The sequence below is a fragment of the Phyllostomus hastatus genome, unplaced genomic scaffold (genome assembly GCF_019186645.2).
Source record: "Phyllostomus hastatus isolate PE091 unplaced genomic scaffold, TTU_PhHast_1.1 phas_scaffold_317, whole genome shotgun sequence".
Lineage (NCBI taxonomy): Eukaryota > Metazoa > Chordata > Mammalia > Chiroptera > Phyllostomidae > Phyllostomus > Phyllostomus hastatus.
In genome coordinates this window covers 207,819-224,053 of record NW_025334023.1, presented here as the reverse complement: position 1 = coordinate 224,053, position 16,235 = coordinate 207,819, and the positions used below count along the sequence as shown (strand labels likewise).

At 36.2% G+C, this 16,235-nt stretch overlaps 2 protein-coding genes across 2 annotated transcripts; one reads left to right on the top strand and one right to left on the bottom strand.

Annotated features, from left to right (window-relative positions):
* Positions 1–1,202: 1,202 nt before the first annotated feature.
* Positions 1,203–2,147, bottom strand: LOC123805576 (olfactory receptor 52R1). The gene has a single exon (XM_045818240.1). It carries the CDS (start codon positions 2,145–2,147, stop codon positions 1,203–1,205), a length of 945 nt encoding a protein of 314 aa, XP_045674196.1.
* A 12,824-nt stretch (positions 2,148–14,971) lies between these two features.
* On the top strand, positions 14,972–15,922 carry LOC123805539 (olfactory receptor 51F2). Its single transcript, XM_045818178.1, has one exon. The coding sequence runs from the start codon at positions 14,972–14,974 to the stop codon at positions 15,920–15,922; it is 951 nt and encodes a 316-aa protein (XP_045674134.1).
* The last annotated feature ends 313 nt before the right edge of the window (positions 15,923–16,235 follow it).

Below are 16,235 nucleotides of genomic sequence, written 5' to 3'. Positions count from 1 at the left end.
TTTTAATTTAAAAGGTAATTGAATAGTAACAAATATTATTATAATTTCTAGTTTTTCACTACCTTTAACCAAACAGTATAGTTATCTTCAGAAGAATCTCCTTCCTCATTCTTTTCCCAAACTTTTTCATTCCGAAATCCATTGTCATTGGGAAATCAGCAAATTTTGTAAAGAGAGATCAACTCAGAATACCTAATCCTAATTGTTAGCAGTCTCAATTAGTTAAGATTCTGAAAGTTTTACATCTATATTTTTAAGTTTTCAGGAACTTAATCTATTTTATAGCCACTCATCCTCGTAGGTTGCCCACTGCATTCCTCTAGACTTTGGCACTTAATTAACCTCTTCTGTACACTTTTTTTGTTTCAATTACTTGTTTTCATATTAAAATTAAAGTCCCTCAATTGAAGATCATTTTGAAACAATAAATAAAGGTGCAAAAATAATTAAAATACCACAAATCTCATTACTCTGAGTAACTGTTATTAGCATTTGAGTGTATTTTCTGAATCTTCTTCTGTGTATATCTATTCCTTTTTAGAATTGGCATCAGCCTTATGGAAATTTTTTTTTCTTTTAATATTATACCTTGACCATTTTAATATCCTTAGACACTCTTTACAAATGTAGTAGTTAAATGATATATGACATTCAATTGCTCATTGCTTCACCTGGTTTCTTATAGATTAATATTTGAATGTTCTGTTTTGGTTTTTATAAATAATAAATCTACACATGTCTTTGTACTTTTTTCTAAAACTTTATTTCTATAACAAGATTCCAATATAGGGAAAATATATACATTTTTAACCATTTTGATGGAAATTTCTATACTCCTTTTTAACAAAGTATACCAACTTATCCTTCTATAAACAATTTAAAAACAATTTTCACCTTAGTGGTCTGTGTAAAGTGATATTCTTTTGAAATATTCACTAATTTTAGAAGTAAACTTTTTTTTACTGTTTTCTTGTGATGGTGAACATAGGTCAACTAAGCACTTATCAGCTGCATTTCATAGAGAACTCTCATTCTGGACATCCCGAAAATGGTTTCCTTTTGCTTTTGAAGCTTGCTGACCTCTGAGCCAGTTGTTCACAGAAATGACTTACTGATGATATGTGATGGCCAGGCAACTTCCTGCATTTCTCTCCCCAGATCAGTAGGGCAGTCGGGTTGGTTGTGATGCTGTGTTCCTGGGCTCATGGGTCTTTTCCACAACATCCTTGATTAACCCTGTCCCTGATTTGCTTGGTTCTAACTCCATAGATGATGGGGTTGAGCATGGGGGGGACCAGTAGATAGAGATCAGCCAACATGATGTGTACCACTCTGGGCACATGATGACCGAAGCGGTGGGTGAGGAAAGTAAAGAGGGCTGGGATGTAAAAAGCCAAGATGACACAGATATGGGAGGCACATGTGCCAAAAGCCTTCATTCGGGCTTCCCTAGAGGGCAACCCCAGCACAGTCCTCAAGATCATCACATAGGATATACTGATGACAAGCATATCGAAGCCAACCACTGAGAAGGCCACAAAGAGCCCATATGCACGATTTATTCTGGTATCAGCACACACCAACTTCAGCACAGCCATGTGCTCACAATATGACTGAGGAATGACCTGGTTGGGGCAGAAGGGCAGGCTAGAGACCATAAAGCAGAAGGGGCTCACCCACAACAGCCCTCTCATCATCACAGCTGCCCCCAGTTTACTTACTACAGATGGGGTCAGGATACTAGAGTGATGAAGTGGGAAGCAGATAGCCACATAACGATCCAAGGCCATAGCCATGAGCACCCCAGACTCCACAGAAGAAAAGGCATGGATGAAGAACACCTGGGTGAGGCAGGCATGATATTCAATGTCATGAGCATGGAACCAGAGAATAGCCAGAATTTTAGGTTGGGTGGAGGAAGAGAGGACCAGGTCAGTGATAGCCAGCATGGCCAGAAAGAGGTACATGGGTTCATGCAGGGTGTGGTCAGTTCGAATTATGTGAAGTATAGTGATATTGCCAACTATAGCCACAATATACATGGCACAAAATGGAAAGGCGATCCAAAACTGGGAATTCTCAAGTCCTGGGATCCCAAGCAAGATGAAGGACACAGGATGAGAAGAGCTGTTCCCTGAAGCCAACATCACAGGATGGCTGAATTGTTCTTCATTGGGAAGGGAATGTACTCTGTGTAAGTGATAACAATCAAATAAAAAAAGTATTATTCATAATATTTTGGAAGGAGCAGTTGAATAATAGGACAATTGGGTTTAATGATAAAATGGAATAATTTCAACTACTTTAATAAATAAAATTTTTCAACATAGAATGACGCTACCCTGGATTATTCATATTTATGCTATTCAAAATGGGGTCAGAACATACCAGCTATAAGTGTGATTTTTTAAAATAAAAATCAAATTTTTCTTGAAAGTAGAATCTGCTAAGGGAAAACTATCTTGGCATATAATGTCATAGTAATTCTCACCATTTTATTCTTTAGAATTAACTACTGATTTGTTTAAACTTTGCCCTAGGTCTTTTTTATCCCTCTGTGTAGACCACTTAGACAACTTTCAGGGAGGAAACCAGTTGGGAAATACAATAATTTAGAGCCAAGTCCATGACTCTACACCCTGTGCTTTGGTCATGCACACCACTGCCTCTGCTAGACAATGATTGATTGGGACACTTGCCCTTGTGGAGTAAAGCAGAAATCATTGCCTTATCATGACAAAAGTGGATATGAAAGACACACACAAAAATTATATACAAATATTATAGACACATCTGCATTTGGACCCAAAATCTCTGCCACTTCACTGGAGTGGCTCTAGAATATGCTCCAGGTTGGTCGTCTTTGTATGGCCTGCTTTCTATAAGATGGCATCTTTATTAGTTTCTGCCTATATGAACTTTAATGGAGAACTCACCTGTTCTACATACTTTTTGCAGGGGTTGTAGTGACTCTCCTCAGCCAGGGCTCAGCTATCCACAGTGTGCAATCCCTTTTGAAAGCTAGTTTCTCTCCTCTGCTTCATTTATATCCCAGACTCTCAAATGGCCTTCTCACGGACCAGAGCTCTCTTCCATAACAGATACTTCTTAGCTTCCTCATTTCATTGCCTCTGATTTTCTGCTCTAAGGTTTTCTTTCTTGGGTGTACAATGAAGGGGTAAAACTGACCTGGGACCCAAGTCTAACAGGATATGGATGCCCTTGACAGGATCCTCTTTTCTCTCTGCATTTTCTGCTGCTGTCCCATTGAATCTAGTGCTCTCATTATCAGCAATTCTGTTAATCTTTTTTTTTTCTCTCAAACTTACACACTTAGTGCAGGCAGAGTTCAGGCTATAAGTAAGTCATGGAGAGTGGAAAGGGAGTTAATCCTTGGTAATTTTTGTGCACTGCGTGAGGTTTTCAGTAATGTTTTTGAGGGGAAGCACAGGTTATCAGCTTGCATCTGGGTTAAGGGATGAAAATGTTCATTCCATAAAGCGTAGGGAAAGGAAGAGTATTATCCTCCCCCTTTTTGCACCACATTCTTTCCTCCCTTCCTTGATTTTAAATATGTTCTCCTTTCCCACCTTCCATGGGCTAGAATGCTTGTGAGCATAATACATATTGAAGGTGAAATTGAGTCATCTTTTTCAAGCATTATAGCTAGGGCTACAGATCACACATTGGATTTCAGGTTCAATTTTTCTTTTCCCCCAAATACAATCTAACTTGTGAGAGCTTGGCATAGCTTTTGGTTCAGCAAATATGGTTATGAGAACTATATTCTCACAATAATGGAGCTCTGCTTTCATCTGTGAATATGGGCTTAATCCAGCTGTGCTACCCCCTGGCTCTGTGGAGACTCAATTACTCCACTAATTATATAGAAATAATTATGTTCATTAGTTCAATTGTGTTGTTCAAACTTAAGAGGATGAAAGATAAAATGGGCTGAGATCTTGCTAGGAAATAGTTTCAGGAATATTCAGATTTTATTTTCTCACTTTGGGGCATCTAAAACTACAGCATGGAGCTATAATGCTACAGCAGGGTGAGGTTCAGATATAACCTCCTTTGTGGAGGAGTTGCATATGGAGGTGCTCTTTCCATTTTTCTAGAGTTTCCCTGGAAGACAGTGCAAGCAGTGACTCTTTCTTCCCTTCTAAGAAGGAAGGTCAGCAGCTATGGATCTCGACCAGGAGCCCCCAGTGAATCAGGTTTCCTGCACAGTTCATGCCTTGCCTTGCAGCTCCCTTGAAACTCTGTGAGTCCTACTGCTCTCTGGGAAGGGCAGAGATGAGTGGGGCACAGAGAACCACTCACCTTGAGCTCTGACCAAATCTTGCATGACCATAAGCAGTTCTACCTGGCTCCTGGGATTCAGCCCTTAATAGAGACCTCAGCTTAGAGCCTATTTAAAGGTCTGTTAACCTCTGGCTTTTCTCTTTGCCAAGCATTAGTTCTCCTGCTCCTCCTATAACCCACTGCCTCACACACTGGCTTCCTCTGAGACTAGAGACCAAAGCTGGAAGCATTAACCCCTAACTTTCCTCTCTCTTCTGTGTACACAAGTACAAAAGCAGGGGGTTTGAATGCATGTGTCAAAGGGTGTATTGTTGAGATTACATTCATGTGAGCTTACTTGTATGAATATAATTTTTGCTAAATATATAGAATATTTATATTTATAATTGAAGAGTTTTTTGTGCAATGTGAAAGTATGTTGATATATCATGTGGCCTTTATTTATGTAGGAATAGATCAATTCATTATTGAAAAAATGGTAAGGAAAACAGAAAGAGCTCCAAACATAATTAACTAATATTCAACTAATATTCAGATATTAGTGCAATTCAGTGACAGAAAATGTCTCTGTGGTACTGGAACAATTGGATGTCTGTATGAAAATCAAATGAACCTCAGCTCCTACTTTGATGTAACAAAATCTTTATTTAAAATGTAATATACACCTAAATTTAAAAGTTAAAACTATAAAAGTCTCAAAGAAAAAAAATAATGTCATGAACTTGAAAAAAACAAAAATTTTTAAGACAGGATACAAAAAGCATTAACTGTAAAAGAAAGAAATTCAACATTAAACTTCACTTTAAAAAATCCACTTCAAATGATACCATAATAAATGTGAAAAGGTAAGCCACAGATAGAGAAAATATTTACAATGCTTATAGCTAAAAAATAAAGTTTCATAATCAATTAGTAGCAACTCATTAAAATTGTAAGCAAGAGATTTAAAAAGGTACTTCCCAAGGGAGGTAAATGAATGGGTAATATATATGAGAAAAGGTATTCAACATTATTATCACAGGGAAATGAAAAAATCAAACTATCATGAGAACCAATACAACCTCATTAGAATAATAAAATTAAATACAAGGACAACACTAAGTGTTGGCAAAAATGGGAGGCAATGAGAGTACCGTGCACTGAGCATAGCCACACCAGGAATATTTCTGGCAATTAACCTTATTAGAGTTAAACATATTTTTGACCAAGGAATTTTACTTCGAGTTGCATACCTTAAATAAATGGTTTATATGTACACTAAAAATGTTAAAGAATGCTTACCATAGATAGCTATATTCATAACAGGTAAAATGTGGAAACAACTGAAATATCTGTCAATCAGTTAGTTAAACACATATTGCTACATTTAGTCAATAGAATACTAAGTAAATAAGAAAAAAGAAGAAAGTATTAAGGGTAATGTCTATATAGAAATAGTATTGTAGAATTTCAAAGCACCAACCATGAGAGTAGAGCTTAATGCTTTAAAATAGGGAGATGACCTACAAAGGAAAGGCAGTAACTTTAGTTTTTCTTATAGGCCTAGCTATGACTAGGTGAGATTGTTTAATAGTTTCTACATGCCAGATTGTATTCTAAAGGTTTTAAAACTACATAATTACTCATTCTCTACAACTTCATAATATAAATGTTAGCATCCTCATTTTATGTAGAGAAACTAAGGCACAGAGAAGTTAAGTTTTTACAGTGCAGATATACAGACCCAGAATTTTATCTCTAGTCTTACCATTTTAAACTGAATGTTAAAATGTTCAGCAAAATTATTTAAGCCTAAAAATTCTATATAAATCCAATGTATCAATAAATTATAAGCATATATGTATATATATTTTAGACAGGAACACAGAAAATTTGTCATTTTCTACATTCATTTTTTAAAAATAAAACTGGAGTATGTGTTTCAGCAAATGAAACAGATATTCAATAAAGTTCAGCTATTGCTAATGAAGTATGAGTGGAAATTACTTAGGGGTGCCATGTAAAGTAATACCAGGAAAGCACCAATTAAATATGAGGGGAGCCCCCCCAAGACTGGAATTGTCTTCTGGAGTGTGGGCCCTTGTAGGACAGGCTTCCCCCACCAGGTGAGTGTTCTAGGAACCCATCTGTACCAGTGCACCAGCTGCCGATGTTGTGAGAGGCTGTCTTCGGCTTCAGTGAATTTTTTTGAAGACTAAACAAGTCTGCCCATTTCATGATGGATGATTTACAAGCACACCTGCCCAAATAGCACTGATGGTTCAGCAGTTTTTGACCAAAAAATGGCATGACGTGCCCAACCCTCCCTATTTACCCAATCTCTACCCAGCAACTTTTTTTGGTGGTTGCTGTTGTTTCTCAGGGTGAAAAAAGTCCTTAAAGGGGAATGTTTTGCTGATGTGGAAGAGGTGAAACAAAAAATGGCAGAAGCACTAAAATGCATCAAAATCAATGAGTACAGAAAGTGTTTTGAGCCGTGGAAAAAAAGTCTTGATAGATGTATTGCATCAAATGGAGTGCTTTAAAGGTGACTGGAGTTTAAACATGTAAGAATGAATACCCAATTTTTAATAAATAAATTCTGTTTTTGGGGGGATGTTCTCTCATACGCTTTGAAAATGCAGAACGTATTAAAGCTTTGCACAAAATATGGCTTCAGAGCAGAAGTAGTGTCAGAAATTCAGAACTCAGGCTCCATCCCAGACATAATGAATTAGCATTTTAATTTTAACAAGGTGTTGAGAAGATTTGTATCATCATGAATTACTATTTTGAGTGAGTAGCAGTAACTTATTAGGAAAATGCTGAAGAAAGCCTGTTTTATCCACCTACTAGGCAAAATGGAGGATAATTTGAATTCCATAGAAAACAGAAAATAGTCTTTAAAAAGCAAGAACCAATGTAAATTAAATATACATTTGACATAATTGAATCGATGTACAAGGAAAGAATAAATTTTACTTTGATGAATACATGCTTCTTTTAATAGCTATATGTGGTTAGCAATTTAGGATGATATGCCATTCTTTTTTACTCACACTGTGTATTCTAAATTTTGCATTGTGTAATGTTTGTTTAATCCTATTTCAATAGAAATTTATTTGCTTTAAAGTTTGAACAATTGAAACACAAATAGACAATATTTAATCATAGTGCCAAAGCTGTATATAAATTTATATATCTTATCCAGAAAAACCTAGGTGACTAAATTTGAGAAGGAAGAAGAGGAGAGGAATTGAGTGTAAGGACATTTTTTGCCTGCACGCAACATAGCAGTAAATAAAAATATGAAGTTAATGGAAAAAAAGGATCTTTTTATTCATTAAAAGTAATACAAAAATAGTAAAATAACTAAAAGTGAGACGGTAAACATGTTATTTAGACCTGATTTAGTCTGGTGTGGTGAACCTCCTGGGAAATTCTAGTTCTCACACCTGGGATCATGCTGCTCATCTGATTATAATATCTCCAAGCCCCAGGGGTTTCTTGGCAGCAGGTTAATTCTGGGCTCCTTGCAGAAGAAGAGGGTCAAGAGCCACCTACATATATGTCCTTGGCTGGGCAGAGAGTGGACAGACTGCTCTCTGTTGGGAGTCAGGTAGGATGCTAGGCCAGAAATAGCAGACCAAGAAGGAATGGGTGAGAGCTAACTGGAAGGCAAAAGATAGACCAGAGGAAGGGATGGGGCGTGGGGAGCAGGTACTTAGAGGCAAAAGACTGTAAATCAGAGAAAGAAGAGTAGAGATATTGAGAAGAGAGATTCAGAGTGAAAGGCTCAAGCTGAAGGTTATGAGAATTAGTTGGAGATCAGTAAGCAGTTTGCAAACAAACATTTCTTTCCAGGAGAAAAGGTCAAAGCCAGTTAAATCAAGAAAGGCAAGTATATTGTTGTGATTCTGTGTTACCCAAATTTGACATTTATTATATATTTTATTTTTTCACTCAGCTCTTAAATTTGGCAGGTTTCTATAACCCTATTTTCTAGAAAATAAGCTTTTTGAGTTTTTTCACTTGGCATCAGATAAATCTGTTTACAAGATCCTCATAGTCTGAGCTTTCTAATAGCTTTCTTAGTACAACCCATTTATATTTAGAAAGAAGGACTTCAAATACCTCTTCACATTTGACCATTGAAGAAACAACTACAAATAGCTAGATCAGATATATTTTTAAAGTCCAAGGTTTACAGATGAGGAATCTTAAGTGGGAATGGGTATACAAGGTCCTGTCTCCTGTCAATGTTTGTAGTCAGGTCTTTTACCTTCGTCGACAAGCTAGAATAATACATCCCAATGTCCACCGTTTCCTTCATGACTGAAACCTCTGCCCACAGAAATCTATTTGGTGTTGTTGTTTCCTGTTCTCAGCTCCTTCACGGACTGTCAAGGAGTCTGTCAAACCACAAACTATCATCAGGCAAAAACAGACACACGATCTTGTTTAATGCTAAGGCAGCAGCACTGTTTTTTGAGTCTTGGCCTTCTAATGTGTGTATAGCATGCTGCACTTCTGATTTCATTACATATAACTTTTGCACTCAGTAAATAGTTAAGATTGATGTAGTGTTCTGTATCATTATTTTTGGGGGGCTCCAGACACTTTATAATTTTTATTTCATCTGCTCTTTACAACCATTCTACAAGTTAGCATCAGCATTTTTTGAATGTAGAAACTGAGGCCATAAAAAATTAAATCATTTTCCCAAAATTACATAATTAGTAAGTACTGAATTTGTTTCTTTTAATTGAATTTATTGGGGTGACTTTGGTTAATAAAATCATGTAGGTTTCAGGTGTACAATTCTATAACACATGATGTGCATATTATATTATGTATTCACCACCCCAAGTCAAGTCTCCTTCCATCACATTTACCCCCCCTTAACTCTCTTCCACCTCCCCTTACCCCTCCTTCCCTCTGGTAATCACCATACCATTGTCTGTGTCCATGAATCTCTCTTTTTTTTTCTTTGCTAAATCCCTTCACTCTTTTCACCAAGTCCCCAAACCCTTCCTTCTGACAGCTGTCAGCCTGTTCTCTGTATCCATGAGTCTGTCTCTACTTTGTTAGTTTATTTTGTTCATTAGATTCCCATATAAGTGAAATTATATGGAGTTATCTCAAAAAACTCAAAGTGGAACTGCCTTATGAATCAGTAATTCCACTTCTGGGAATATATCCAAAGAAACCTTAAACACTAATTGAAAAGAATATATGCACCCCTATGTTCATTGCAGCATTGTTTACAATAGCCAAGATTTGGAAGCAGCCCAAGTGCTCATCAGTAGATGAGTGAATAAAAAAAGCTGTGATATACTTACACAGTGGAATACTACATGGTTATAAAAAAGAAGGAAATCTTACCTTTTGTAACAGTATGGATAGACCTGAAAAGTATTATGCTAAGTGAAATAAGCCAGTCAGAGAAAGACAAGTACCATCTGATTTTACTTATATGTGCAATCTAATGTATTAATATTTTGCTTAATAATTTCATCTTAAGAAGGAATATCCTACACATGACACAAATGCATTTTCTTTCACTTTAATATTATTACAGAATTTTTTTTGCCTTGAAATTTTTAATCAATGCAGAAATGTGGAAAGTAAGGATCTTTTTGTATTTTTGTAAATTGTTAGCCAATTAACCAAATATCACTTATGACATACCAGTTTCTTTTTGTAATGTAAGATGCCATATGATCATATTTTTTATCCTCACACATTTTCTTTTGGGAAACTGCTCTTTTCTGGGGATATGTTTTTTAAACCTTTGACTATTATATTTTATTAATTATAATAGCTTTATACTACATTTTATTATCAAAGGACATCACCTATTGTTTTCAGTATTATACTGAATATATTGCACATTTTAATAGATTTTAAGATCCATCTGTCACTATTCATTAAAAACTCGTTTGTGTTATTGGTTGATAATGCTTTAAATTTATGTGAGTGCTAATGGGAAAGTTTACATTTTTCACTGTTGAATGTTCTTATTTTCACAAAAGGAATAAAGGACTTTATGCCCAGCAGTAAATTTTTATAGACCTCCCCTCTTCCTGCCAAACACAAACTTTTTATTTTTTAGTTTTATTTTTATTGTTTATGCTGTTACAGCTGTTCCCAGTTTTTCTCCCTTTCCCCACCTCTACCCAGTCCCATCCCAAGCCAATGCCCCTATTGTTGTTCATCCTCTGGGTTGCAAACACAAACTTTTGTTATACCAATCCCTTTTTTATAATTTTGTGGGCTATTGAAATAAATGTTTATTTTTATAAAGTTTCCTCAGTGGCTAATTTCTGTGAACAGGAATAGCTACTAATTTGGGATACAGATTGTCTATCTAGTGACTTTTGTAGAGTCTATTTTAAGAGCTTGCAATCTATTTTCTTGGATTTTTCAGGTAAAAATCAATTAAAGTCTAAAAAACATTTTTATAAAAGTAACACTAACTCCTTTTATTTGGCTTTCTTTTTGCATCTACTGAGACTGTTCCATAAATTGTTGACTAATAGTTGCAATACTAGGTATTCTTATCTTGTCACTGATTTTAATAGAGATTCTTTTAATAGGTCACCAGTAAAAGTGTTTGCTCCACATTTTTGGAAGATAGCTTTTATTTAGGAACTGTTGGGAACCGCCCTGACTGGTATCAGGAGCTGAAACCCCCGCCTAGGCTAAGGCTAAGGGAATGCCCTTGGAACTGTAAGCCAGCAAGGAGCCAAAGGTTATCTTCCTGGCAGGAATGCTGCTTCTGCTACTTTATTCATGACTGAACCCCCAAAAGCTTGGTCGGTTAGCCAAAGATGGGTAAGATTCCCCACGGGGGGAACGACCTAAGACAGGCACGATCACTTTGGGAGGCCCCCCCCAAAAGAAGGACTTGGGGGGCTGCAGCAAAAGGGGGGTGATGGACCCTCGCTCCTCGGCTTTGACATAGCCTGAGTTCTCAGCATCTGGGGAAAAAACCTCCTTGTCTCCCAGTTGCCTTAGTTCACTTGCTCCACCTAAGCCTGAAACAATGACAGGGTGGTGCAGCTCTGTACTGAGAAGTGCGGATTCCCCGGGGTGATCAGGCCTAAGAAAGAACATGTAAATTACTGTGAAAGCTTCTTTGTTTAGAATGCTCTCAGTTGAATGAGAAGGGTCTTAGGAGGAAGTTATTTTGTTCCTCAGTCTTACAGCTCTTTGACCCCCAACTCAATAGACTGGCAGAGTTCTTTGTTTTCTATGGTTCCTTACTTCCCCCTAATGAGTACTGTACTTTACCTGAATTATTATGCAGAATGAGCCCAGTAAAAGCAGGTATGTATGGTAAATCTGCACGCTCCCCACTAGGGGGAGTGGCCATTTCATCCCTACTTCCCCACAGAAACTAGTCTGTCTCTGTGCATGTGTGTTTTTTCTCGCGTGTTTATTGTCGAGCCATCCACAGCGTTCTGTGATCACTGCTGGCCGGTGACCCACGCGCAACAAGGAACTAATTTTCTTTCTGAATATTAAAAATTTGACTATGAATTGCCATTACATTTTCTGACTTTTTATTTCTCCTGTTAAAACACATCTTTTTGAATCTAGTAACATAGTCATACCATTGATAGATTTGTTAAGTTGACTATTTTTTCATTCATAAGATAAAGTCTACTGTGTCAAAGTGCAATATTCTTTAAGAGCACAGTTACATGTGACTTGCTAAAATGTTATTTGTAATGTTTGCATATGCTATCAATAACTAATTAGATGAATGACTTCTCATCTTTTTATGTTTTTATATGCTCTAAAATAGCATTTCTCAACTTCAGCCCTAGTGACACTTTAGGCTGAATTATTTTTGGTTGTTTTGTGCATTGTAGGATGTAAGCATTCCTGGTGTCCATACAGTAGATGCCAGTAGGGTTTCTTCCTGAGTTGTGACAACATAAACTCTTCAGGTATTGCCTTGGGTGGTGGAGGGATATTCTCTTTCTGCTATACTATAATTTGTAAAAAATAGAAGAAATACTGTATATTTTTATTCTTCAGGTTTGGTTATTGGTGAAATCTTTTCTGTCATTGTCATTTTTTCTCTGCTGAATTTAATTTCTTGGGCTAGTTTGGGGATTGAGATTTTCCTATAAACTTATCTGTTTTATATCTATTATCAAATATAATGTTATATTTATGCATCCATTTCATTATATTTAAAGTTTTATTTCTCAGCTTAAAAATTATTATGCAATTAATCATACTTTTTAAAAAGTTTTCTTGATCACTTAAAAAAAGTTCACATATTTTCTTACAAATAATCTTTAGTTTTACTGCTAACTAATTTATTTTTGCTTTTTTTGTTAATTGCCTCTTTTGACATTTATTTAAATATTTTATAGCATTGTATATTGGAAACTTAAAAAAAGTAATATTTCAAATCTTTGGTTTCTGATAAATGTCTATTCTTCAGGCTATACATTACACTTCAGTGTCCTGCCCCACAAGTTTGGATATGTGATTTCATCATTTTTATTTAGTTTAATAGGTTGTTTTTCTCACTGATATTTTCTGACAAAGAGAAGTTGTTCAATAAATGGATGTTGTTATTATTGCTTTGTAGCCATTGTTATATTATATTTATAATAAATTATTATTATATGTAGGTCAATTTAATAGTCCCGGTTATTCAGTGTAGACATCTGAAAGAGATTTTTTTTTGTTTAAATAAGAAAAGGTAGAATAAGAAAGAGAGATATTAGAAACTGAATAGAAATGATGTGGTAATTGATTGGGAATGGTGACCTTTAAAAACATAAAAACAAACTTTCTAGAGCTTTCACTTAGATAATTGGTTAATTTTTTGAAAATTATAAGCTTTATATAGAATATATAGTAATAAGGACAAATAAAAGGGGAAATGATCAATTTGGTTTTGAACAACATTGAATTTGATTTATCTATGAGAAATCCAAGAAAGAAGGTCTGACTTCAGGAACCTGGAAACCAGAGATGGGTTTTAGATATTTTTTTTGGATTTTGTCATTAAATAGGTGAAAGATAAAACTATGAAAATTGGCTAGATAATTATTTAAATGTCTTAAGAATGGATAAAGGGCAGATCCTTAAAGAATTTCATATTTAAGGTTCTTGGGGACAAAATTAAGCCATAAAAATAAACTGATGGATGGTGGGATAAAAATAGTAGAGACAGTGCCATACAATACTTTGGAAGAGAAAATTTTTAGAAAGAAAATATCATCAGTATCACAATTAGTGTAAGTGTTGGATAAATGGGTCACCTGAACTTGGGAGTTCTAGGTTGGTGTTGCTTTCCATAACTGGGTGTGGCCTGATTCCCTGGGTCCTTTGCACAGAGACTATCAGTGAGATTTTTTCTCCTGAAAAGCCTAAAGAGCTTCCTCATATTTGTACAATATATGTGGAATTAACATCTGAAATTTAGTACTTGACTCAAAAGATGCCCCATTGAATACAATGTGCCTCTAAAAGATAAATCTTGAAACTGCCTGTTAGGGATATTTGACAGACTGGTATAGAGATTCCTCCTATGCATTCCTCAGCCTTATTGAATGAAGACATTGAGGTCATACATGTTAAAATAATGGCAAGATTTACCTTTCTGCCTCAATTTCTCCTTTCCTTTCTTTTTCCCTCCTTTCCTTCCACTCTTTTCTTTTTTCTTTCTGCCATTTTTGTTAAATATGCAGTTTCTCTCAACCATTAGGCAGTGCTTTACAGAGTTAACCTTGGAGGATTATATAATTGTTTAGTCTTAGCTTCTTCATGTGCAAAACATATACACTACTTCCTACCTCCTAGAGTTGGTATATAAGTAAAATTTTATAATGCATATAAATGTCAATAACACAGGGCACTCTCAATACATGGGAGCTATATTTATTCTTAGGGTAGCTCTTTGGATTACTCTGTTATTACAGATATAAACATGTGTGTCTTGGGGATGTCTTTAGCATTCTCCCAGACATACCCCAAGAAAACCTAATAATATCTACATTTCAAATGTGACTTGATTTTTTTGGTGCTTTATTATAAGATTAAGTTTATTTTTAAAAATACTGGAAACCAGATTTCTCATCATATTATTTACGTAGTCTACTGGGAACTTTTATAGTTAGGTATAATTTTATTGTGATGTTTGTTTCCACAAAAGAGAATTACAGTCTTATGAAACTTTCATGTGATATAATTCAGGTTATTCTTTCATCTCAACAAATGAGAAATACTGAGAGCCTAGGAAGGAAACTTACTATCAGCAATGGTAATTCAGTGAGTCTCAGAGTGCCACAAAGATGTTCTAAGTGATAATCTATTTTTTTTAAGTGTCTTTTTTTTTAAAGATTTTTTTAATTTATTCATTTTAGAGAGGGAAGGGAGGGAGAGAGAGAGAGAGAGAGAGAGAGAGAGAGAGAGAGAGAGAGAGAGAGAGAGAAAGAGACATCAATGTGTGGTTGCTGGGGGTTATGGCCTGCAACCCAGGAATGTACCCTGGTTGGGAATCAAACCTGGGACACTTTGGTTCCCAGCCTGTGCTCAATCCACTGAGCTACACCAGCCAGGGCTTTTCTTTTTTTTTTTTTTTGATAATCTATATATTCATTATGTATAATGTTCAATTATTCAAACACCCCTGTCTTCTCAGTCCCTCATTATGTTGGCTGTCAACAATACCAATACTCAGCCTTTCACCTTCCTCTTGATGGGTATCCCAGGCTTGAGAGCAGCCCAGAACTGGATCTCCATCCCTTTTTGTCTCCTGTATGTCATCGCCCTGTCTGGGAACAGCATGATCCTGTTTGTGGTCCTTCGTGAACAGAGCCTCCATGAGCCCATGTATTATTTCCTCTCTATGCTGTCAGCCACAGACCTGAGCTTGTCCCTCTGCACACTTTCTACCACCCTTGGTGTCTTTTGGTTTGAAGCTCGAGAGATCAACTTAAATGCCTGCATTGCCCAGATGTTCTTTCTCCATTCATTTACTTTCATGGAGTCTGGGGTTCTGCTGGCCATGGCCTTTGATCGTTTTGTGGCCATCTGTGACCCACTAAGATACCAAACCATTCTCACCAATGCCAGGATTGTTCAGATTGGGGTGATCCTGTTGATAAGGAATGTTGCTGTCATGTTGCCTGTTGTGCTTTTTGTCAAGAAGCTGTCCTTTTGCAGTTCCATGGTCCTTTCACATTCTTACTGCTACCATGTTGATCTCATTCAGCTCTCATGCACAGACAACAGAGTCAATAGCATCCTTGGCCTGTTTGCACTCTTCTCTACGACAGGATTTGACTGCCCTTGCATTTTGCTCTCCTATGTCCTGATCATCCGATCTGTCCTCAACATTGCTTCCTCAGAGGGGCGGCAGAAGGCCTTCAGCACCTGCATATCCCACATCAGTGCTGTTGCCATCTTCTACATCCCACTCATCAGCTTGTCTCTTATTCATCGCTATGGCCATTCAGCACCTCCATTTGTCCACACCATCATGGCCAATATCTTCCTGCTCATCCCACCTGTGCTCAACCCTATCATCTACAGTGTGAAGACTCAGAAGATTCGACAGGTTATTGTCAAGGTCTTAATTCAGAAACAGCTCCAAATCTAATCATTAGTTGATTTAGAGTAGAGATAAAACTATTTATGAATGAGTGCTTTGCTAGATTATAGCAATTGTCTCCAAAATGCCTAGATATGTCTCCAATATTCCAAACTCTGCAACTTATTGGTTATACATTTGCTTGATTTTCTTCCATTAAGTACATACTAATAAAACATAAATTGTTATTTTGTTTTCAAGATAAAGTGAGATAATGTATATAAACAACTATTCATATTCTAAGTAGTGTGATTCCAGAAAATATTCAATTCAGATTCTGCATATAATTCTAAAAAGTCCAGATTTAATGTTTGAAATTTTA